This window comes from Aethalodelphis obliquidens, unplaced genomic scaffold (genome assembly GCF_003676395.1).
Source record: "Aethalodelphis obliquidens isolate GAN/ISIS:26980383/991018 unplaced genomic scaffold, ASM367639v1 scaffold14, whole genome shotgun sequence".
NCBI classification, from domain to species: Eukaryota; Metazoa; Chordata; class Mammalia; order Artiodactyla; family Delphinidae; genus Aethalodelphis; species Aethalodelphis obliquidens.
Genome location: NW_020837958.1, coordinates 33,984,987 through 34,010,177, shown reverse-complemented (window position 1 = coordinate 34,010,177; position 25,191 = coordinate 33,984,987). Strand labels below are relative to the sequence as shown.

Here is a 25,191-nt window from a genome sequence, read left to right as displayed (position 1 = left end):
GGATCTTCCCGGACCGGGGCACGAACCCGTGTCCCCTGCATCGGCAGGCGGACTCTCAACCACTGCGCCACCAGGGAAGCCCCTCAGCTGACACTTTGATCTTGGACTTTAAGCCTCATAACTGAGAAAATAAATTTCTATGGTTTAAGCTACCCAGCCTATGGCATTCTATTATGGCAGCCCTAGCAGACTAATGTAGGTCCTGTCTACAGAAAATGAACATATACTGGTTTGCAAGGCAGAAATAGAGACACAGATGTAGAGAACAAACATATGGACACCAAGGGTGGAAAGCTGGGGGGTGGGGTGGGATGAACTGGGAGATTGGGATTGACATATATACACTAATATGTATAAAATAGATAACTAATAAAAAGAAAAGGAACATATGTCAACCCTATGGCTCAGTGATTCGACTCCTAGGTATAAATCCAAAAGAAATTAGTACATATGTGCACCAAAAGACATGGACAAGATGTTCACAGCAGCAGTATTCATAATTCTCCCAACCTGGCAATAGTCCAACTGTCCATCAACAGTAGACTATATAGTGAAAATGGTATATCCACAAGATGCAATACTACATAGTAACAAAAATGAGCGGATTACAACTACACGTAACAGTAAGGAAGTACTTTACAGATATGATGGAAGAAGGATGCCAACATGAGAAAGCATATACCCTATGATGCCATTTACATAAAATTCAAAATCAAGCAATAATGGTTTTTCTTGATCTGGGTGCTGGTTACACGAGTGTGTTTGCCCTGAAAATTCATTAATCCTGTACACTTATCATTTGTCTATTTTCTGTATATATGTTCTATGTCAATAAAAAGTTTACATAAAAATAGTCACTCATTAAAAATGTCACACCATTGTAATAATGGAGAATGAGTTGCTATACTGTGTGGTGTGAAGGCAGTGCGATCTGCTGACCTGTGACTGAGCACTCAGTGATGTCACAGCAGCTTGGCCCACAGAAAGGACAAGGTGGTGGAGATCACGGTGGACAGCTGCTGGGAAGTCTCAGCATCGTACACCGGGTACACACACATCGCAATCTCCTTTAGCTGTGTGTTCAGGCAGGTAACAACTCTTTTAAGCACTAAATTGCAATTGCACGAATATACGCATCTTCTATACTAAGATATCTTTTAAAAATCATTGTACACTTCTGGAGGTAAGGTAAGTAAACTCTGAAAATGTCAAGTCATAACAGGTCAGTCTACGGCACTCTTGGTCAAGAATTGCCCACTGTACTCTGTTGAATAAACCATTTCTCTTGCCAGTGTCTCAACAACCTCTTCAGATATCTGAAGCCTAGGCTATGAATGGAGAATTTTGGGGGGATAACTTACTTTCCTGGTAGCTTCCCTTTATTCTCCACCAGAAAGTCAGAGGAGCTAGAAAGGATCTCATGGCTATAAATTTTGGTCCCAGCTATGATCTACTAAAGGGCAGAGCCTGAGGCTGTGAAGTGGCACTCCGAAGGGACTCTGAGACATCAGGGAGCCTGGGGAACTTTGGGTTCCCTCCCGCTAGGGAAAGGCATGGCTGCAAGAGCCAGGGCTGTAATTTACGCACAGTCTCCCCAACGGAGGCAGGTGTTCCTCTTTAGAGATGTATCGCCTTCCTTGTGCCCCACCCCAGGGGATCCTGGCAACCCAGCATCTGCTCCTTCAGACTCCTTCCAGGCATGGCAGGTATGACTCGCTTTTTTGCTCATGAGGATACTTCCTAATGAAAAGCTCCCAAGGCCTCTGGGCCCAGAGTAGCCATGACAGGGTTTAGCTTTTCCTTCCCCACACCAGACACACGCGTGCACGGGGATCTCCCAGAGCACTCACCTGGGGCGTCATCCCGTGGCAGATGTACACGATAGGAATATTCTCTGTGTCTGGACCCTGATCAAGACACAAATCAGTCTTCAGAGAGTTCTGCAGCTGAACACCAGGGGAGAGGCGGCCACACCGAAGAGAAAGGAACAGAGAAACAGATGCATTAAATCAGGAGAAACAAGCATTCCACTGAGACAGGCTCTGCTTCCATAATCAATCCGAGGCCCTCTGAATACTATGTAAACCAACAAGCACCAGCTTTTGCCTTGCATCAAGGTGCTGAGGAAAGACCAGCCTCCTCTGGAGGGGAAGCATTAGGATGCTGTTACACAGCAAGCTGGGTTTGCGGAGCTGGGATAGTCTAGGTAAAAATAAAAGATACACATGCACACACACGAGATGCTACTAGATTTTTCACCCCCTCCTTTTGCACAAGGGTGGCATAATGGCCTTCAGAAGTCCGTGGATAGAAGTCTTTGTTCTTGAGGGTTGGGGGAAGTGGGCAACATGTCAGCTGTTTGGGGGCCTGGGATATCCTCTAGGACCAGGCCTTCTCTGCTTCCTGCAAATCCAGCAGTGGTTGGCCAGGCCCCAGCGGAGGCCCAGCTGATGAGGGCTCTCCAGAGTGGGAGGTCTGGTGGGAGAATAAGAGAGAAGGGGGCCAGAGTGGGAGCAGGGGAAGAGAGAGGTGTCTCTTATCCTCACCTACAAGCACATGGCAATCAACAGAACAAATGTCTGGGTACCATGAACCAAGTCTTACCACATCTAGGTAGGAAAGCAGGTATTCAATGTCCCCTTCCGGCTTAAGCTCACTCTCAGCTTTGGAAAGGGCAGCTTACGGTCCACATGGTCCTGCTCGCATGCCATAGCTGAGTAGACCGTGGCAGGCGCCAACAAATAGCTTAGAATGAATTAACAGTCGTCTTTCTTTCCTCCCCTCTCCTGGTCCTTCTCTTTCTGGAATGCAACTATCTCATGATCCTCTTATTCTGTCCTAGGAGTCCAGATGAGAGACCAGACACCGTGGTCAGTGGGTGCTGGCCACTAGGATGGTGAGGCCATTTAGACTGGGTGTGGTGGATCTGCTGGGCCATGTGCAAGCAGAGGAATCCAGTGTGATCAAGGAGATGAGGCAGGAGGCAGATAGATTTAGAGACAAGAGAGATCATCCTGCCCCCGCTGCGGTTTGAGTGGCTTCCCAGCTCAAGTGCTCATGTCCAGCTGTACTTTAGTTCCTAAGCCCATGAGAGAGTTTGTGGTATCTTTACCCACCTAAACTTGAGCTAGCTTCAACAGCTCTTCTTAGCCATCAAAGCACTCTGTTCACAACAGGAGGCTGGAGATCAGAATCCAGGGGAGACCAGGGCAGTGGGCCACAGGTAGGTCATCTATCTGGGGAAGGCCAGAGGCAGACAGCAGCTAAGTTTTCGTAGTCTTGATGGACGTGGCAGGAGTGCAGTGAACCCAGTTAAGGGGTGCGAAATGGAACAGATAACCAGAGGCCCACGTGTGCTCTATGCGACCCCTGTTCTTGACAGGCGACAAGGAACAGAGGCAAATCTTTTTCTCTCGAGCTCCCTTTCCTTTACTGGGTGATAGCAGCTCAATCTCAAACTTGAAGTTTAGGGGTTCTGCAGAAATATGAGCATGTGTCAGCTCCCTAGGCAGGGCCCCAGAAGCATCGATGCAGCAAATCCTCTATCATAAACCAATTACTTGGCTGGCCTGTGTGGGAGGAGCATATGCAAATACTCTCTGGACTTCTCCCACAGCCCATGGAGGGGCGGGTGTCACATTTGAAGCCGAACACTGTAATCCATCAGTGAGACCTGCTAACTTTTACTGCAAAGAGAAAGTTCCAGAAAGCCCTGATGTCAGACTTGGATCTCCCCTGGATCCCCAAAGCTGGCCTCTGAATGAGGGGTGGGTGGTGCCTTTTGATAAAGTCCTCCTTGGCTCTGTGTCATCCACCCCCCATCAAGTAGGTGGTCTGTTGAGGAAGCTGGGAGAGAGGGCTGAGATAGAATCCTGGCTCCAGCTGTGTGGCCTTGGACAAAGCAACATAATTCCTGGTCTGTTTCCTTCACTCTCAAAGAGGGATAATACTAGTGCCAACCTCATAGGTTTGTGGATTAACTGAAACAATATCTACAAGTACTCAGCACAGGGCCTGACAAATAGCAAATGTGCAATAATTGTTAGCTGCTATTATTACCGCTATAACCTTTCTGAAGGCCGTTCAGGGAAACTAGCTTTTATGACTGCATCTATGTGCCAGGTCCCAGGTGAAGTGCTTTCCATGCGTTATCCCACCTAATTCTCAAAATAACATAGCCAGATCGGTAATACTATCTCTTTTAAGGGTGCAAGAAGTGTGTTACCGTAGGAAGCTCTGCACACCTCTCGGTCTGTCATGCTGTTCCCACTGCACGGACCCTCTGCTCTGGTCTCTTTTCCCTGACTGAATCCTCCTCTTCCTGTGGTCCTCAGCTTCTCTGTCACTCTGGAAGCCTTTCCTGACCCACATCTGGGTGTGAGGCCAACATCTCCATTTCTCTGATTGCAGCACTTAACACGCCGTATTCTTGTCACTTCTCCACTTGCCCGTCTCCTCTATCAGTCATCAGACTAGCTCTCAGGCTTTCTAACTGCCTGCGACGTGGGTCAGCCCTGGCACATATTACACAGTAAGTATGTGTGAATGAATGAAGAAAATGGACAGTGAATGGATGGCATTATAGTTGGACAAATGGCAGAGGTGGAGTCTGTCGGTCTCCAAAGTCCAAGCTCTTTCCCTCATGCAAATGGAGACGATCCTGAGACTGTGAAAGACGCCCCATGAAGTGATGTGACTATAACCTTTCAGGTTTTGCAAACTGTCAAGGTCACGTAGTGATTAAGTAGCAAAGCTAATGTTCAGAAGCAGGCATGTCTGTTTCCAGATGCTGCTCTATCTCTACGGTCAGCACCAGAGCTGGGATTATGCAAAGCCATGCCGTCCCCCAGGCCCGGAGCTCGGTGATCCAGGCGGATGCCCATGCCCACACAGCGGGGCCCACAGGCCCTTCAGCCTGCAGGAGGCATCAGTGGGACCTATTACTGGATTAATGGGCAGGGTTATATAGACTTGACAATGGCCTGAGAATCCCAGGGGGTTATTTGACCTGAGCAATGCAGTTTAGGCATGAGTTGGAAGGGAAAAAGAGAGAAAAAAAAAAAACAACGTGCCCCTGAGAAGACATCTGGTCTTTCCATTTCAGAATAAAAGTAATCACCAGGAAGAAAGATTCAGCCCCAGAAATCCTCTTGCTCTTGTGCTGCATCCTGCCCTGCCCATTGTCACCTTACTGCCCCCATTAAGAGTTCATTATGCTCCTGGACAAGCAAGCTCTGCTCACGTAAGAACCCAGCCTGTTGAGGAGGCAGGAGGGAGGGGGGCTGGCTGGGCCCTGAACAGCAGCTGGCAGATGAACATGCAGGGGGTCAGAGACCTCCGCCAGGCCCAGGAACGGCTGCCACAGCTCAGCCCTCTGGGATGGCAAGTGGAGGTTTTTCAGCACAACAGAGTGAACACAGCCCCAGCTCTGGACTCAAACGGATCTGGATCACAAGCCCGTATGTGCCACTTACTATTTGACCAACCAAAGGTTTCTGGGTGTGGTGGTGAGGAGACTACATGGTAAACCTGCTGTATGTGCTCATAAGATGAGACCCTTTTGCTTGGAAGACAAGAACACCCTGGGCCAAGACCCAGAATTGCAATGGCTGCGTGCATACACCTCCACCGTATTGCTTTCCCCGCTTCTCTGGCTGAGTTTGGCTAATATTCTTTAGCTACAGCTGATAGCTTGGTGAGACCATGAATCCAGAAGCTTGCCCTGGCTCCCAGAGGTCTGGGCCAATAGTTTCTCTGGAGCCACAGTAGTATAACTATTCTGTCTGGGCTGGGTTCAACAGTGGCCAAGCAGCACACACAACTTGCTATGGGCTGAGTGTAGGGGTACCAGTAACTGCCGCATCCTCAGGATGGTTCTGGGGAGGTAGATGGGACTGATGGGCACCTCACAGTCCAGTGTGTTTCCACGGTGATGACAGGATCTGGAGCCTCAGGTAACAGCTGGGCGGCGCCAGCTGAGGAGTTTTCTGACATCTGAATTATACCAGCCTGGGAAGTGGAGAGGCAAGAGGCTACTGGGCGGTTCTCTCAGGACATGTCAGCCATGCCATGGGGACTCTTGTGGGAAGATATGACCCCCTCCTACAGGTTGGCCTCCGGGGACAACAGAGGCCCTGCAGGAGGGTGGGAAGGGGGGAGTTCCTGGGACCTTGGCTCTGTCTCCTTTAGAATCCTAGGATGTGAGAGTTGGGAGGCCCCCAGGGAACACTGAGGCCAACCCTTCAGCAAGGATTCTTCTCCTCCCAGGCTGACGTTGTACCCATAATGTTCCTGCCGAGGCAGGCCTTGAACTCAGTTCTGAGCACAGGTCATCAGAGGAAGAGGCCTCAGTTCTTCCTTCAAATTTTCATCCTGGGATATCTAAAAGGTCTGAGGGGACACTGCAAAGGGAGGAATGACAGTGATATCAGAAGCTGATGTTTCAGATTCAGTTTCACTGTTGATTAACTGCGTGAATATGGGCAAGTCACTTTGCCTCTCTGTTTCCCCATCTGTAACACAGCAGGGGGTGGGGGTAAGGCAGGTGGCCCCAGGGGATAGTTTTGAGGGCTTAACTGTCATAGAAAATCTTTATGTGTTCAGTCAGCAAAAAACAGGTGAGATATCCAAAAATCAATCAGGTATTGAAAATACCTTAAGGGTTGTATGGTCCTGGGGATATTGGAAGAATGGAAGAGTTTATAATGTTCAAAGTATTTTAACCTTAGACACAAAATACATTTATGTATCGGAGACTTTCTTCTACCCACGAGGACAGTATTATTTTACCACACTTAACGTATGAAGAAGCTAAGGCCAAAAGACATTAAGACACTTGCCCAGGAAGTGGCTGGGTCAAGATAGGAACCAGGTCCAAACCCTCTGCTCTGTCCCTCCATCTTGCTGCCTCTGCTGGGGGAACTGCTCGCTGCCAATCAATAAGTGGTACTAAAACATCCCTCAAAATACAGCAACTCAGGAAGGTTATATTTCCCAGAATGCCTTACCAGGAGGCTCTGTGTGAGTGAAAGACATAGCCCCGTGGGTGGGGGAGGCATGAAGGCTGGTTGGTAGAACTTCAGGCACCCATGCTTGAGGAACAGTGGAGTTTGTTATGTTGTCTTGCAATCTTAACCTGACTTCAGGTTTTTGTTTTATTAAGTGGGATATGCAGGTTTGGGGCCAGAGCTGAATTGCTTAGGACTGTAAAGGAGAGACTAAGCACCTCTCTCAAGGGAATGGAGAGGTTTGGGCTATGAAAGCATAGGCTGCCTCACACTCAGCTCCAGAAATCAGCCTCTTGTCCACAGGTCTACCACACGTCCCATACTGGGGGCCAAGAGGCTCTTCCCCTCCCTGACTCTCCACACCTCTCTCTGGTCCTGCTCTCTGTCTGTGTCTGGGTGAAACCCCGAGGGGCGAGCTCCTTACCACCCCATAGGCAATGATGTCTGAGTACATCCTCATCTCTGGGTACACGCTGACCAGGTACCACCGGAAGGTCTTGCACTGCAGCTGTTTTCTCAGAGCCTTCCTTGCAGTGATGTCCCCGATGTCGATTCCTGAGTCCTGCACAGGATGCAAACACAGAGATTCAGCCACCACCAGGGCACAGCTTTTCCCTGAACCTGCCCAACCATGGTTCTGGAGACTGTCTGGTGAAGGGACAACCTGGGAATATAACTCATGCACTTCCCAACGTGTGCCTTGGCCCCATAACCGTCCCCGTTTGGTCTGTGAAACATCAGACCAGCACTGATGGGGACTGTCATCAAAGGCCATTGAAAATAAAGATGCAAATCCTTAAAAATTACTAAAAGAAAAAAAAGCTGTAGTCTTTGTATAAGTGAAAGAAATGGGAAGAATACAGTCTGATTAAGGTTTTTCTCTCCCTCAAGAGATAAGATGAGAGATTCTGAACTGCTAGGGGAGAGGAAGAGGGAAGGGAAAGAGTTGAAGATGGAATAATGCTAATTACATTACTATTCCTAAGGATCATGGCAGCTAAGTCTTACATAACACAATGTGTCAGGCTGTGCTCTGCATGAGACAGGCACATATATTTATATTTTACTAATATTAAATTTATGTACATGGTCCCATTTAAACCTATGAGGGAGTACTATATAATCCTCATTTTACAGATGAAGAGTTGAGACAAAGGGAGGTTCAGTGACCTCCTGGGTGACTTGCCCAGAGTCCCACAGCTAATAAGTGGTGGACCTGAGAGTTGAACCCAATCAACCTGGGTCTGGAGTTTGTGCATTAAAATTTACCCAGCGCATTTTTAGGAGCCTGCCCTTCTGCCTCTTAAGACCAAGTCCCTATGGGAGAAGCAGCCTATCTCTTTAGGCCTGAGGGCTTAGCATAGACAGCACTCTGTCTTTCACTTCCCAGGTGCACCAGAGAGGTGGCCCTTGAGCCATCGACATGCAGCAGACAAGGAGTAGACATGGAGACATGGATGTGTCCTTGAGTGAGAGCGAGAGAGAAGCCCCTACGTTTCTTGTGGTCCCAGAGAAGAGGGGAAGCCCTGGGCTTGCACCCCAGCTGTTGAACAGGGCACAGAAGCAGCTGAGAAAGAGCTGATGCCACAGCAGAGGATGCAAAGGGGTCCCTCCAGTGGGGGATCAGATGGCGACGGGTGACATCTCAGAGGACGACACCATGGAGCCAGGGATCAGAGGGGCACGTGGTATCTCATGAGACATAAGCCCACAGCAGAGACAGAGGAGGATGGGGAAGCACATACAGCTCTCTCCCACTGACACTGCAGTCCACGTGCTGGCAGTGTTACCCCATCTGGTTCTGCCATCAACTCCGGGATCAAGTTACGGGGGTTGGGAAAATAATGAAATTGACAGTTTAAGTCTGAAATGTCTGGGAAAAATCACAAAGATGGCTGCTGCATGTATCTGGACATGATCAGAACACATTTTTGATATCAGTCAACAGGGGCTTGAGTCCAAAAAAAATGTAGATATAGAAGAAATACATTTATTTTTGCCCACCAGAGTTCAGGTCATGTAAAAATGTGAACCTGCCACAGCCTGAAGGTTTAAGTTCCAGACTCCTAGGGTGCAATTTCAGAGAGGATATACCTTTTGAATATTTCTTGATGACCTTTTCTCTGATGGGTCTGCTCCCTGGCTCCTGCCGGGAGCCCTCCCAGCAACTGCTACTTGGCCTTTCTCTGCTGGACCCCGGCTCCCTGACGATCAGGAAACATGTTCTGCTGATCTCTGTACCCACAGTCTAGCGCTTCACCTGAACTATACTGATGAGACCGAGTTGAAAAAGTATTTATGAAATAGTGAACTTAGCAACTGACAATAAATGTATCCTGCTCACCCCTCCCCTACCCCATCTGTTAAGTATTAACTCTTTAAACTTCTCTGCACTTTATCCTCACATCACAAAGCTATTTGCCTGGACCCAGGTCTTCTCACTTCATGCTATACTTGCCTTTATGTGATGACAAATTAACACTGTCTCAGCTTTTAGGGAAAGCAACTAGAAGAACCTACTTCAGCAAGGCCTCTGTATTTTCCTAAAAATCTAGGTTCCCATGGGAAAACTTCCTTTCTACATTCAGGATCAAAGGAAGGTTTGCCTCTCTACTTATAATCTAATCAGAAGTGGGACAGAGACAATCCATCTCTACTTTAACTTCTAGGAGACTCAAGAATCAGAGTTTTGTTCAGCTTACGCGTCTGGATATCATGTCCCTTTCCTCTTCCTGTTTATTCATGGACTTTTGCCTTTCCATTTGAACGGTTCAGCACATCTGTACTGTGTGTTTACTGTAAACTGCATCAAACTCTTTTTCAGAGCAGGGGGAGGAAATTGAGAAATAAGCAAACATTCTCAGAGAAGGTCACCTTGACCTTTATTATTAGAAAACAATAAATGTATCTCCCCCCTTTGCCAAATACTTAGTGTACAGGGTTGAATAGTGTCCCTCCCCAGTATCATGTCCGCCCAGAACCTCCAAACGTGACCTTATTTGGAAATAGGATCTTGCGGATGTAATTAACTAGAGATCTTGAGATGAAATCATTCTGGATTTAGGATGAGCCTACATCTTCATAAGAGAAAGGAGAGGGAGGCTTGAACACACAGAGACAGAGGCAGAGAATGGAAAGATACATGTACAAGCAAAGGAACCCCTAGAGCCACCACAAGCCGGAAAAGGCAAGGAAGGATCCTCCCCCAGAGCCTCTGGAGGGAGCACGGCCCTGACAGCACCTTGATTTGGGGCTTCTGGCCTCCAGAACTGTGACAGAACACATTTCTGTTGTTGTAAGCCACCAGGTTGTGGTAATTTGTTCTGGCAGCCCTAGGACACTAATGTACTTAGCCACACAAAAAGCTGTCCAGTATTCCTGCCTGTGTGCGCAGCCGGACACAAAATTCCTTGTAGCCAAACCCAAAGAAGGGCTGTTGCCTAAGAACCGTGGTGAGTCATCCTTGGCACTCAGCCTGTCTTCGGGCAAGAGGAAGCAGGGGCGCGTCTAGAGTTCCTGAACCCTGTGTAAGGAAATATTGATGCTTTGCTGCAGACTGACTTTGTTTGTTGATAAGCAAACTGATTTTCAATTAAAGTAGAGGCTGCATGAGTGGAAGGCTCCTCTGGATTTCCGAAAGCTTGGGACTGAATGTGATTACGGAGTGAGTGAGAGAGCTGGTTCTGTCCAGTGCAAGGCCCAGGAAGGACTCTGCATAGAAGGAAGCGAGGGAGGATGACTGCCCAGCAAGGGCATTTTAAAGCCGGGGCGGGAATGCAGAGGGTGCAGGTGATCACGTCGACAACAAGAGTTAACACTTCTCTAGTGCTTTCCATTTGCCAAGCACTGATCAAAGTCTTTCCACATATTAACTTATTTAATTCTCCAAGGAGCCACTAGGCAGGGGTGAAGGGTTCCAGCTCTACATCTGCAGTTGGGATGCTGTAGACGAAAGGTTAAGTAAATCGGGAACACACGTGCCTGTGACTGAACAGAATGTATCGAGATGCCGCCACATCAAGGGCAGCTGGGAAAATTACTGGCGAAAACATGGAGGAAGGCAGCACCCACATTTCCTCCCTCTTCTGAGTGCCTAGACTGGGTCAGGAGCTGTCCCAAACATCATGCATACAAATAGGAAGGAGTCACAGTCTGCCTGAAAGCAGAGTCTGGAAGGTCCAGAAAGTAAACAGACTCTCTGCACACAGTGTGAAGCACGGCGGGAAGCAGAGAGTGCTGAGGGACAATGGAAGAGGGGCCCTTAGTCCATCCCCTGGTGTGGGGCAGCGAGGATGAAGGGGAAAGGGAGGAGAGCAGTCAAGGAAGGCTTCCTGGAGTAGGTGATGCTAAGGGTGAGTTTGGAAAGATAAGCAGGATTAGCTAAACTAGTGTCACCCAAACCTGGTTTCCCCAAACCAGCACCTGGGGAGCTTTTTACAGATTCTGCTACCACTATACACCTCCTCATCAAAATCTCTGAGGATGAGACCCAGAATCAGTATTTTTTAAAAGGTCTCCAAGTGATTCTGATGCAATTGGTCTGTAGATCTGCTTTTAGGAGCCACTGATCAAGGGAAAAAGGGATCACACGTATGGCCAGCAGATTCATTTGTTAACAAGAATTAGTGAGGTTTTACTGAGCCCTGACCACGTGCCCCACCTTGTGCTAGGCCTGGTGACATAGATATGAATAATAAAATCTGTCCTCAGAGAGCCCATGTTCTAGTGAAGTGCTTCTCAGCCCTGGATGGACATTAAAATCCCCAAAGAGCTTTCTTAAAAAAAAAAAAGTCCCCTTCCAAACCAATTAAATCATAATCTCTGGGGTGGAGGCCAAGTGATTTCAAAGTTCAGCCAGATTTGAGACACACTGGTCTAATGAGAGAGAGACTTTCAGACAACGGAACATTCTCTTACAAGGGTGATGATGCAATGACAGAGACACGCGGGCAAAAGGGGGCTTTCTCCCCAGCTGGGGCTGGCTTCTAGAAAAGAGGTCACTGGAGCTGAGTCTAAAACGATGGAGAAGAAATGGTAAGGGTGGAGGCTGGGGAAGAGGTTTTGGGAGGAATTCCAAGCAGAGAGGACAAAATGGGCCAACACACAGAGACGAGAAACAGCCTGGTGTGAACAGGGAGCGCAGGGCAGTTCCCCTAAGTCCACGCTGTCTGCAGAGCCTCCAAAACAAGGATGGTGGGCAGTGGGGCTGAAGACGTGGGTGGAGGAGAAAGCTTAGATCCATGTCTAACACCGGACTTTATGCCTGATCTTGTGCACATGGAGAGTCGTTTAAAGATTTCAAGTAGGACGACATGGTCGCGGTGAGTTTTTTAAAAAGATGACTTTGGGCAGTGGGGAGTATAAACTTGAGGGGTAAGACTTGAGCCAGGAAACCAACCAGAGGCTGTTGCAGAGGAAGAGACGAGGCCTGAACTCAGAAGTGAGAGGAATGGAAAGGTGGGCTCGGTGATGGACTGGGAATGGAAGACGATTAAAGGAAGACACTCAGGTTTAAGCTCACATGTCTGGTCAGATGGTGGTATCATGACTTTAGACAGAGAATAAGAACAGAAGCAGATTCGGGGCGGGGGGGAAAAGATGTACACAGTTTCAGTCAGATTCAGTCTGAAGTGCCTGTGGGAACACCCAGGAGATGTGTGGCTGAAAGTCTGAAGCTAAAGGCAAAAGTCAGGCTAGAGAGAGTAACTAGGAAGCCCTCAATGTATAGGTGCTGCAGAACCCAACAGCAGATGGGATTACCCTGGGATGCGTATCATGAGAGCAGGTGGCCAAGGACGGGTCCCTGGGGAGCACTTAAGCGACCACTGGAAGTAAGCCTTGCCCACACGGAGTTAGGAGCAGTCGGAGAGATGAGGATGTTCTGGGGTGTGGAATCCTGGAGCTAAGAGAGTGAAGAGTTTCAAGGAAAAGGTGGGATCCTGTAAGTGAAAGACTCTAAAACAGCCATTAAATCCAGCAGTTAGGAGGCCCATGATGACTTTGCCAAAAGCAGCTTCGAGGTCGTATTGGGATGTGACTTGAGAAGTGGACGGGAGGTGGAAAAGTGTTGACTCTGCACAAGCCTGAAAGAGGCAGAAGAGGGAGTCTGGACATAGAAGCGAACAGGGGGGTCAAGAGGAAACACGCTGACCCCTTCCTTCTCCTCCTAAGGCTTCATCCTGGACATTTCCACCCCTCATCTGCCTTTCTTGTGTTACCCCCCAGCCCCACCCACTTGACTTGGTTTGAACTCTTCTAGGAGTCACAGGCAGACACTGAGTTTCATCATTTTCCAATTACTTCTACTCACTCACTTCTCTACTATTCTTTGGATTTGCTGTCTATTTCAACATCTGGCAGCTGCAATCGGGGGGAGAGGGCTACCAAGTTTGCAGCTTTGGGGTGCAGAGAGACGGGGGACAACAGTAACGGACAGGATCCCAGTCCTTTGCAGAAGCCGGGAATCCACACTGCTCTTCGCTGGTGAGCTCCTGGGAGTTTCCAAGTGTGCTTAACATTTTGCTATCAGAGGACACCCACAGCAGGGCTCAGCATCCTGCCCAGAATGCTGTGATCCAACGCCCACAGCCGCAGATGGGGCTAGAAGGCACCACCGTTTCCCTAGAAACACTCCCACTGTCAGAGCTGCATTCGGGGCTGGTTCATCAGGGCTGGCTGCACTCCCGCTAGTACTGCTTGGTTCCTCATTCTTCTTCCCAACTGCTGAAATCTCACTGATTGTAGGAGGATGCAATCAACCTAAGACCCCTCCCCCCGGTCGTGGTAGTGAGGGGGTTGCCTGAAAGCTCCCACCCATGACCCAGCCTACTTTCTCAATCACTCTGCCTGAGCAAAACATGAGCTTGGTGGACATGTCGGGGAAGAAGGCCTTCATATGGAAACTTTAAGCAAAGATCAATCATTGCCCTATTAGGAAGAGACAGCAGAGGCTTTCTAAAGGACTCACGAGGGGAAGCCATGGCCTTGGGAGGAAAGCAAGAGGTCCTGCAGTCAACAGCTCCGTTTCACATAAAATGCAACATAAGCAATGATCTCTAGGCAGACCAGCTGGCAAGCAGGTGGGGATCCCGTGGCTGGCATCTGTTGGGTTCTCCCAACCCAGCGGTCCAAGGTTACTTCCATATGACACACAGCAAGGCTGAACAGAACTACCAAAGAAACATTGCTTTCTCTCTCACACTTCTTAAGTGTGGGTGACTAGAGGGCTAGAGGACAGTGGCAGGTGATGATGAGGTTCTGTGAGGGTTAAAAGTAGCCTAAAACATGTGGGAATGTAGCCCAGCCCCATCCATGCGGCTCAAGCAATCCCAAAGGCATGGGAATATTCCTTATTGGTCTGGTCAAAGGTTCGATGGAGAAGTTTGAATCCAGTCTACAGGGAAATTAAGGTGCATTTTGTGAATTTTGGTAATTACTGGGATATTTGTAATCTAGGACCATGAAACATCTATTGTCAGAGAAGCTGAGAACCTGGGAGCATGTTGGAACCTTGGAGCCACTTGGTCCAACTTTCTCACATAGAATGAGGACACTGCTGTCTGGAGGGAAGGAGCCCTCCTTCAAGGAGGAGGTAACCAGGGACGGGATGGGTAAGATGCCTTAGCACCCTATAGTCAGCCCCTTTTCTTCAACATCTTGTATCTTAGGGTTTGAGAATTCACTCCAGCATGGCAAACAAGACTCTGGCTGTCCCCTGGGAAGAAAGGTTGAATCTCAGGTTTGTTTTGTTTTGTTTTTTTTTCCCCCGTCAACCTCCAAGAAACCCACCCCCACGGGGGCTTCCTACCTCTTGGGGTATGTTCCATGCCATGTACACGTGGCTTTTAAATTCGTCCATCCAGACTTCAGCCACCCTGAGGGCGTTCCTGCGGACATGGGCGGTGAGGTCCTCGGTGTAGGGCTTGTGGGCTCGCTCAATGTGGGCAATCCGCGAGCAGGGCAGGACCTCCACGCTCCCGCCACACTGCCACACCTGCGGAAGACACGGGCCACGCATCAGTGCCCAGACCTGACCCTGAGCCTGGAACCCAGACCATAGGTGACCATGAACGCGAGCTCAGACATCCAGCTCTCCTCACCTTACTCTCCTGTCTGCAAAGGGAGCCAGCTGTACCTTATTTCTACTCCTAGAACAGGAAGGTTATTGAGTCATTAATTTGTGTCTTGTCTCCAGTTGCTGTGGATTTACCAGCAAAGAATTAATGCACCCTCCCTCTCCAGTCTTTCCACCCTCCCTCCCCCAAAGAAGAGACTAGACATTTTGTGACCAGCTATCTGGGTTCTTCTTGCCCCGGGGAAGAAGTTAACAAAATCCTTGATAACGGTCTCTGCAGCAGTGCTTGACATGGAGGGACCAGCAGAGCCTCCCAACAGAGACATCACCTTAAAATGGACCACCTGGGCCTGGACACAGATGAGTGATCTCCACAGGGAGAGCTAGGCGCCCTGCTGCAGCGCCATCTTTCCTGGGCTCTGAGTTCTGTCAGAACCCAAGTGAGGGGGGGGGGGAGCTATAAATAAGGGAATAAAAAAAAAAAAAGAAGGGAATAATATGAAACTTCTCCCTGACCTTGGTGAGTAGGAGCTTGGACAGGATGCAATTTGGTTTTGAAAAATAAAAATGACCTTGTAACCTGAGCGTTGAGGGACAGTGTCTTGGAGCCCTTGCCACAATCATTCCAGACACTGTGGGAGTTCAATGGTCTGGAACGTGCACATCCTTTTGTGTCTTTAGGCCTTTGCCCATTCTATTTGTAATTTTGGAATGTCCTCCCTACTCCTTCTCCAGCTGAAAAAAAATATCATCTCTCAAGATCTTGGCCACCCAGCCACACTATTGTGGGGTCTTTGCTTCATTCTTGGGGCAGAGCTTCCTCCTCTGGCCCTCAAAGCTCTTGATACCACAACTTACCTGCTAATAGGTCAGCCTCCCCCTCACTGTGTTGCTAGAGGGCAGAACCCACCATATCTCATTCGTTTCTCATCTCCAGCACAGAACACAAGGCCTGGTACGTACAGGTACTTTGTAAGTACTTGTTGAATAAATATATAAATGATTGATGCCTAACCAGACAATCAATCAGTAAATGGTTGGTGCTTAGAAAAGTGGGATGAATCTGAAACACCTGGTCAGAGAGGATGAGTGAGGCTTTTGGTGGAAAGCAATCAGGATCTCTTGATGGACAGCAGGGGTCACTTATTAGGTATCCTCAACTGGACAACTTGGCGGGTGACACTTGCGCGTATAACGTGTACCCATCGACAACCATAGGTCTTCCTCCAAGGAAACGTCAGCTTCAAATTTAGCTTAATTCCCCTCCTCACCCCCTGCTAGTTAGGAAGAGAATGTCTTCTCTTCCACCAAGCTATTTCACACCAGTTGGTCCTGTTGGAAGTTGGAAGGCAATGGACTGACTTCCTAAGCCTGTCTTGCATTTAGTATATTATTAATATTTAGGGCCAATGGAAAGGAAACAAGCATCCCCACTGAGCGTCCACTATGTGGCAGGCACCGGCACAAATCACACACAGTAGCTGTGTGACCTTGGGTTATTCACTTGATCTCAGGGTGCCTCAGTTTCCTCATCTCCGATGGGGATCCTAAGAGTTCCCATCTCAAGAGGTTGCTGAGGAGATTAAAGTGCTCATAGACAAAGTGCTTAGAAAGAGGCCTGGCACATAATTAGCGCTCAGTCAGCCTCGGCTATTACTGAACAAATGATACACAGCAGAATCTTCAGAATAACCCTGTGAGGTAGTGATTATTGTCTCCAATGCCAAACGAGGAGACTGAGACCAAGGCTGTCCCTTGCCCAGGACCACACAGCCAGTACGAAGGCAAAAGGATGAGTCTGGGGCTTCCCTGGTGGCGCAGTGGTTGAGAGTCCGCCTGCCGATGCAGGGGACATGGGTTCGTGCCCCGGTCCGGGAAGATCCCACATGCCGCGGAGCAGCTGGGCCCGTGAGCCGTGGCCACTGAGCCTGCGCGTCCGGAGCCTGTGCTCCGCAACGGGAGAGGCCACAACAGCGAGAGGCCTGCGTACCGCAAAAAAAAAAAAAAAAAAAAAAAAAAAAAAGGATGAGTCTGAGCCTGACCGAAGCTCAAGGAAGAGCCAGTGTTTCCCCAGGCGACCATGCTTTGAAGGAAGTTTCCACACCCAGGGGTGGTTCCGAGGACCAGGAAAGGAAGCCATGGAAGGCTCTAGGGTGTGTACCTTTATGTCCATGACCCATATATTCTGGGGACTGTGCTGATTTCCAACTCACTTTGCTCAGATTTTCAAGGAAAGCCTGTGAATACTGTGAATATGTTACTGATGACACACGGAGTCAGGGTAATTATTCTTTGTGCCACTGGAACGGAGGCTACTAATTGACATATTTCAGCGACCCAACACAGTACATGATTTGTAACAAAGCTCTTTTATTCCAAGACCTGTCTCTCAAAGAGTCAGTCGCCATTTCATCTTAGAGTGGGAGCCTCTGCCTTGGTTCTAATCAGAAGGGTGGTGGCAGCACCTCCCATTCTGCCCTTAGCTGCACAGTGAAAGGAGCCGTGTGAATTCACTGCTGACCTCTTGAAGCTACTCCCCTTTCCCCATCCTGTAGCCACTGCCCTCATCCAGATCACTGCCATGTCCCATCTGGACTCTGCAACAGCCTCCAAACAACTGCCCTCCCTCCTGCCTTCCTCGTCCAGTCTCTTCTCCACCCAGCAGCCAGAGTGATCTTTTGAAGGTGTACATTGGATCCCGTCCCGCCTGCACGGCGCCCTCCCCAGCACAGCCCCTGAGGCTCCGGGGGTCTGGCCCCTGCCCACCCCTCCAGCCTCGTGCTTGCTTCCTAACATACTCCGTGCTGCAGTCATGCTGACAGTTTTTACTTCCTCCAGCACGCTGGGTTTCCTCTCACCTCTGGATTTCTGCACATGCAATTGCATACCCACCCCGCCCTGCTTCACCTGACATCCTTGGGGTGTCAGTTCAGCGTCACAGTTCTGTATCCCCTTCAACTAGGTGAGCCTGTCATGCTCTGTGGTCCCAGCCCTGTCTTTCCCGACCATGACACTGGTACTGGTTTACTAATCTCCTTCCCTCTTTCAAAATGTTCTCCAAGCTCTTCACCACATTCTCCTTTAGACATGTGCTAAATGGTGCCTAGAACAGATCACGGGTTTCCAGCAGAGGTGGGATGGCTGAGCTGGGTGGGAGTAGCGCATAGTTTGTAAAGGCACAGCTTTGGAGCCAGCGAGAAGTGGATTCCAGTCTCTACCTCTGCCACCTGCTGCTGTGTCACCTTTGGCAGGATATTTCTCCTCCCAAGTCTCAATTTCGCCCGGTAGAAGAAGGGGATGGAGTGCAGGTAGGTGTTTGACCCCGAGCCTGCCTCCGGGTGAGCTCTGTATGCGTGGCAGCCGAGGTGGGATCAGGACATCTGGGTCTATTCTGACCCCACCATGTGCTGGCTGAGCGGCAACACTGGGGTACTTCACATCCCATCTATGAAACTCAAATGACAGTGATTGCTACACTGAGCAGTGGGCTCTGGAAGCCCCTGTCGTAGTGCTCGGAATATTGTAAGCCCTTATTAGCCTGCACTTGTTATTATTATTTTGTAATAACCATTATGACTGCTGCTAGTGGCTTCTCCTGTACAGCCACCTTCAGGGGACAAATGATTGCAGAGGAGTCACGTGTCTGGCTGAAGCCCAACAGACAACAGACGTGCTGCCCTCCAGAGTGCCTGGCCCAGCAGGGAGAGGCTCCTCTCCAGAGACTGGAAGCACCTGTTCACCTAGAGCTTGTCTCCGCTCTCCTCTCTTCTGTGAAAAGAAACTCATCTATCGTGAGCATCTGCCTCGGATATAGCCTTTGGGTTCCTGGCAGCTTCTGGTTGGAGCAGAAGATGTGTATTTGGCGTGTTTGCCCCTTCACTTCCGGATCCTGACCAATGACCCTGAAATAAACAAGAGAGAGCCTGTGCTCCACGATCCCCGCATGATGAGCAGCTCCGCTGACCAATGGCTTGCTCCAGAGAGAATCTCAGAAGTCTTACCCACAGCTGATCTCAGAGGCCCTCTCGTGGATGGCAGACAAAGGATAGGAAAGAAAATCATTGGCATTTGGACCTCACGAAAGATGACATCATGAAGCTTCCATGGAGGTTTGGGAGGATGAGGAAGTAAAATGGATCCAGGCCTCGGACACAGGTCTTAGCTGGCGTGATGTGGCAAGACCCAAACCAGATAGAGGCTACAGACGGGAGGCATTGTGCCAGAGAAGCAGGGCCGCTGGAGGGAGGGCAAAGATGCGGGACAGAATGATGGCTTAGCATTGCAAGTTCTAGGGGGTGGAGGTGCCAAGAGGAGGAAGGGCAAGGGTTGGCTGCCAAAGGGGTGGCTGAGAGATGAAGACCAAGGGTCAGCAACCAAGATGGCAGATGAGGTCGCAGGGGTCGCAGGGCACAGGAAGCCACTACCAAGGCAGAACTTAATTTCTACCTAGTGCGCTTGTGACCCAGGCTCATAACGAGTGAGGCGTGTGCTAGTCTTACAGGCCCTGGGGATGCCTGGTGGCACGTCAGCCCAAGGCTGGACCTCGTGGCTTCTGGATGGGCACTGGGCAACATGTTTCCTGACCACACCAATTTTTTTCCTGTCTCTGTGCCTTTTCACCTGCTATTCCATCTTTCTGGAATAAATCCCCCACTTGTTACCCACCTCAAATCTTACCTTCTTTCACCCACTCAGTCTAAATTAGATCCCCTCTGAATACCTTTAGCACCCCACCCTTTTTCTTATTAATGCTTATTCACAATACTTCTATTTATTCTATTTAACGTATTTCTTCGTTCAATGTCTGCCCTCCACCTCCATTGCCCTGCTAAAGTATAAGCTCCAGGAAGACAAGGTGCACGTTGCATATACCAACACCAGGCACTCAGGACATGTTCAATAGCTGTGATCTGAATGAGTGATTCCAGCAATCCCAGAGCCCTGGGCTTTCATTCACCATAGAGAGAGGCAGCTTAACTCGCTTAGCTGGCTCCTCTACTAAAGGCCATAAACATAAAATGGGCCAGATTTTACTGAACACAATGACTTCCTTCAGACCCAAGTGGTTTTTCAGCAAAGCTCTGACATTTAAGTGCATGCTGCTACAAACGAGAAGAGTTACTTTGGCTGCAGACTTGAATTACCGTTATAAAACTCGGGAAGTTATCAAATGAACCTGGGCGATTGCAGGTGGTTTCATCTTATGGAACCATGAACTCACTGTAGAGAAAGCCCCCCACCTAGCCAACGCTTCCAGACGCCCACGGAGGAGCTGCTGGGCTGCCCCCAGACGTGACTGAGAACCTGAACTGTTGTAAACAGAAGGGCGAGTCACACTCACCAACAGCCCTTCCCAGGGAGCCCTAATCCTGTGACTGTTTCTGAAGAAACTTGGTGTCTCCATCTGGGAACTACAAGAAAGCATGCAGGTCTTGCGGGCTGGTAGACAGAGTGTGAATCCTGCCTCTGTCCCACATTAGCCTTTCACTTGGACCTGTTCTTGGATGTCAGTTGCCTTTTGATTGGGGCAACTGGCAGGTTTAAAAGAGATGCTGTATGAAAAGCTCCCTCTAGCAAAGACAGGCATCTAGTAGGTTCTTAGGAAGGATCAGGTTCCTTTCCCTTCCCAGGACTGGGAGCTGCTGGTACAAGGTCAGGGTCAGAAGACTGAGTTTATGTCCTATGTTTGCCACTTACATAAATAAACCTGCTTCCTTCTCAAGTCTCAGTTTCTCCCAGCTGCCAAATGGAGGAGCTGGACTCAGTGACATGTTAGATACCTTCTACTTTTTGCATTCTGTGGTTCTAAGTGTTCTTGCCAATACCTCAAATATTACCCAGTATTTGAGACAACCGGTAGAGTTGTGAATTGGGAGTTATAAAATAGGGAGACACTGGAGGCAAGACATCAGGATACAGTGTGACCATTTCTCCTACTCAGAGTCTGGTGATCACTCTGTAGTCTTTGGTAGGAACAGCAGATAACACTGCCATGTTAAATCCGTTCACTGGTTAATGTCCTTTTGAAGCACTGGGATAAGAAGGATTCTGAGGCTCCGTCTGGGCTTAGTGGAAAAGCATGCCACCATTTATTAGTAATATCTACCGAGGGTAAGTGATTGGGGGGCAGTGGCACTTTAGTCTTGTACTTCATAAGCACAGTCCACAGGATAAGATCCCAAATCCTGTCCAGCTTTTATCTCCTTATGACATTTAATGAGCTCTTCTCTCTTGGCAAAATCTTCCCACTGTTCCCTTAGCCCAGACATCCTCCTTCCTGCTCTCCGTCCAACCAAAGCCAGCCTAGCCCTGTTCCTCCAAAGTCCTGAAATACGATTCGCACCACTCAAGTGGTCCTTATTTCTTGGCTCATCTTGTTAATTACCTTTTTATGTGTAGCTGTCTCGCCTAACTTGGCTGTGAAATGCTGAGACAAGAGTCAAAAGCCAACCCAGGCAGGCTGAGGGAGGAAGACAAGGAAGATGGAGGCTGAGGCCTGAGAATGGCTGGCAGAAGACCAGCAACATGTTTGCAGAGTGGCTGTAGGGTCAGAAATGCAGGCAAACAAAGACACTGACTAGGGCATCACCTAGACACCACATGCGTCTCACTCTAGTAGCAGCGTGCACGGGAATGAGAAGGAAAGAGAGGTCAAACCTGGGCAAAGCTAAGTCAAAAGCCAGAGGCTGTCAGCCTCTTCCCCCTGTCACATATATTTATTTGCCTGGCTAATTCCTACCTACTTTCCCTGTCTGCCCTGAATTTGGTAAATGCCTGTGCTCTGCATTCCCGTGCCACCCATACCTCCTCCAGCTGGGTGCCTGGGTACCTCGTATATGTACAGTTTAAAGACACATAACACAAGGGACAACTGTTTACCGACCGCCCACTTAAGAAACAGTATTGGCAGCGACTTAGAAATCTCTGTGTGCTGCTCCTTACCCACAAAGGTAACCCATTACCCTGAATCTTGTTAATAATTTCCTTGCCATCAAGCTCCACTACGTACTTAGTTTTACCTGGTTTTAAAGGCTGTATACATGGAGTGTATTTTCTGCATCCTTCAACTTGCTTCTTGCTTCATCTATTTTCATCACCATTGTGCTCCATCATATAAACGTACAGACGTTTATTTACGCATTCTCCTGGTGGCCCACAGTCTGGTTGTTTTCAGGATTATGAACAGTGTTCCTTCGAATATGCTTATACATGTCTCTTGGCACCCAAGAGAGAGCACCTCTCTGTGTATCTGCACATAGTGGAATTTCTGAGCCATAGGTTAGAACACACGTTCAACTCTCCCAGGGAGAGTGAAACTCTTCCAAAGTGAGAATCCCATGTTCCAGTCCCACCAGAACAGATGAGCACTCATGTTGCTTTACAATCTTGCCAACGTTTGGCATCGTTCATAGATGGGTGTGAAATTCACTCTCACTGTAGTTTTAATTTGCATTTCCCTGAGTACCAGTGAGATGGAGCATTTTTTCCTATTTATGGGCCCAAAACACCAGCCTGTGAGAGAAGACCCATGGCCACCTTGCTCTCCTTAAGGAATCTCAAGAGCCTAAACAGGGCCTGGCACATGATAGATACTCGATAAGTTGCATGAATGAAGGATTGAGAGTTGAGCCTTAGTTCTGAGTCATCCCCCTGTGCACTTTCCTCGGTGCTCTCCCAGGTTTCCAAAGGCAGACATTTCATTCTTTTCAAGTGTAAGGAAACATTTTTTAAAGTCTGACAATGCTTATTCTTCCATCAGACTCCACAGAAAAACACTCCCTGGGGATCCAGTTTCCCAAGCCCTATTCTTACAATAAAACACTGCCGAAAGGTCTTTTGGACAGAATTGCTGCTCGGGAAAAAAAAAAAAAAAAAAAAAAACGATGCTTTTTCTTGGAAGATGTCCCTGAAGGGGTCTGATTTTGGGTCAGCCATAAGAAGCCCTTGAAGCAGTTTCCCTGTTTGAAAGGGATCCTTCATAACTCTCAGAAGGCAGCAGGAGGATTCAGCTGGTAGGAATCCAAGAAGAGACCAGCTGGGCTGGAATGTCTGGAAACTTTTCATGAAGAAAAAGTTAAAAGGCTGTTCTGCAGGGACTTGAGATTTGCTGAAATAGCTGTTTACCTATAGGAAACCCAGGGGCAGCCATGGTGCCAAGCTCAGCAAACCAGCCCATTATAGACAGGGGCCCCAGCTTTCCTTGGACTCTAATGCTCTGACTCTAAAGATTGGGACCATGAAAGTTCATCTCCTTATGGGAAATTCCAGGAGGATCACTTAGCAAACACGTGGTCATTGAGATTAGAAGCCCTCTTTCAGTGGTTCCAAACAAGGTGAACTTATACATGGTTACCTTAAAACTCATAGCAGCCAACAGCCCTGATTACTATTGTCTAAATGCAGGCTAGGGTGGACTCAAAACAGAATGGAAGAAAAGGAAGAAGACAGGCCTGGTCCTACCTGGGGTTGGGGAAGTGAAGCCAGGAGAAGGGGAGTCTCCAAGAATGTGGCTGACTCCTAACACATATCTGTGTGTTCCTCTACATCTCCCAGCCTTCTTTGAAGTCGGAAGGGATTGTGTGAGCAGCTCAGGCCAATGAAATAACAGAGGAAATTACAGCTGTCACTTTCAGGCCCAGGTGGGTAAGTATCCTGTGTGGGAAACCCATGAACACTTCTACCACTTCTCCTCCCAATCCGCTGGATGTTTACGCCAAGATGACCTTGAAGTTCAAAGAAGGGGAACCCCCAAGCAACCTGAGTCCTCAGTTACCACTTGGAGAAGAGCTGGCCAGGAGAGCCCCCCCCCAACATTTAGAGGACTGTGAAGTGAGTGAGAAATAAACTTGTCCTGGGTTCAGCCTTTGGGGTTTGGGGGCTGCTGTTGCAGACTGTGAACATTTCCCTGATTCACACAAGCTGCCGGCATGTGGAGAGGCAAAGTGACCAGAAAGGCTTGGGCCCTGCAGTATGGATAACAAGGGGTTCAATCTATTGGGTGAGACTTTGCAGCAGAAGTTTCCAGGCATGGGGAGAGACTGTCCAGGTCCAGATGATGAGTCCATTCAGAGCAGGTCCCCACTAGGGACTGAAGATACAGAGAGGAGATTTAGTCCCCAGTGGGGGAGAAAGGGAGCTGCCAGGGGTAGGCAGGTATTAGGACTCCTGCAAAACAGGCTGTAGGGGAGAGTCTGGTTCCAGTTCAGAACCAGAGCAGCAGTCAGAAAACCAAGGGAGAAGCCAGCAGGCTGGAAGAGGAGAAGCCAGGGGCTTGGAGACCACGCATGACTCAGGGCTCCTCCGACGGCCACAGGTAGCAGCCCCACGGCAGCTCCACAGATCCTAGTGTGAGCCAGCAGGAGGCGGGGCTGCAGCCACACCGCCAGCCCTGGTCAGGTGACACAGTCTAGCAGGGCTGACCCTCACAGCTTCCCCGTGCATGAAGCCGAGAAGGCTAGTTCCAGCCCAGGCGTTTCTATAGAACCAAAACTACAGAAGCCCCAAGCTCTGAGACAGAAGTATTGGCCACGGTCCAAATCAGGGTCCCATTGACACGCGTGCTCTCTACTCTAATTGCATCTTTTGTTTTGAACTAAGATCTCTGGCTCCATTACCATCACTGATGCTGCAGAGAATAATAATGAGCTTGAATGTCACAGGGACTCAGGGAACAATTTTCTGAAATCCAAATAAAACCCTTCCCGTCCCTAGTGTGAGAGTCATTTTTATCAGATAACTCAGCCCATCCATTTACTCAGGAGTTCTCAGAGCCCTCTCTGGTGGGTTAAGCCCCTCTGAGTTGCTGTAAGCGCCTTCTCCTGTGGATGTATCCAGAAAAGCTCGCTCTACCCAGCCGCTATTCAAAGCTGATCCCCAGGAATATGTTTAATTTATACTTTGCTGTATGAAGATGAACCACTGACTCATTTAATGTGTTTCCTTTTTTATGTCTTTAATCAGTGGCTGTTTCTTTCCTCTCTCAGAAGCTTAATCTAATCAGAAACAGCCCCTACTCCCCATATGAACGGCTCGTTAGCATGTTCCAATCAAATTCAAATTGACTGTCCATACCAGATGCCCCTCCCACACACAGACAAAAAGAGTGACACT

General features: G+C 48.9%; 1 protein-coding gene across 4 annotated transcripts in view; it reads right to left on the bottom strand.

Annotated features, from left to right (window-relative positions):
* GALNT18 (polypeptide N-acetylgalactosaminyltransferase 18) overlaps positions 1-25,191 on the bottom strand; it is a 350,064-nt gene that overhangs the window by 55,993 nt on the left and 268,880 nt on the right. For all 4 annotated transcript variants that reach the window (XM_027115378.1, XM_027115380.1, XM_027115379.1 and 1 more), the window contains exons 7-9: positions 14,815-15,000; positions 7,432-7,569; positions 1,851-1,946 (exon numbers count right to left, since the gene is read on the bottom strand). In XM_027115378.1, coding sequence (XP_026971179.1) covers positions 1,851-1,946; positions 7,432-7,569; positions 14,815-15,000 — 420 coding nt within the window. The remainder of the gene's footprint in view (positions 1-1,850; positions 1,947-7,431; positions 7,570-14,814; positions 15,001-25,191) is intronic.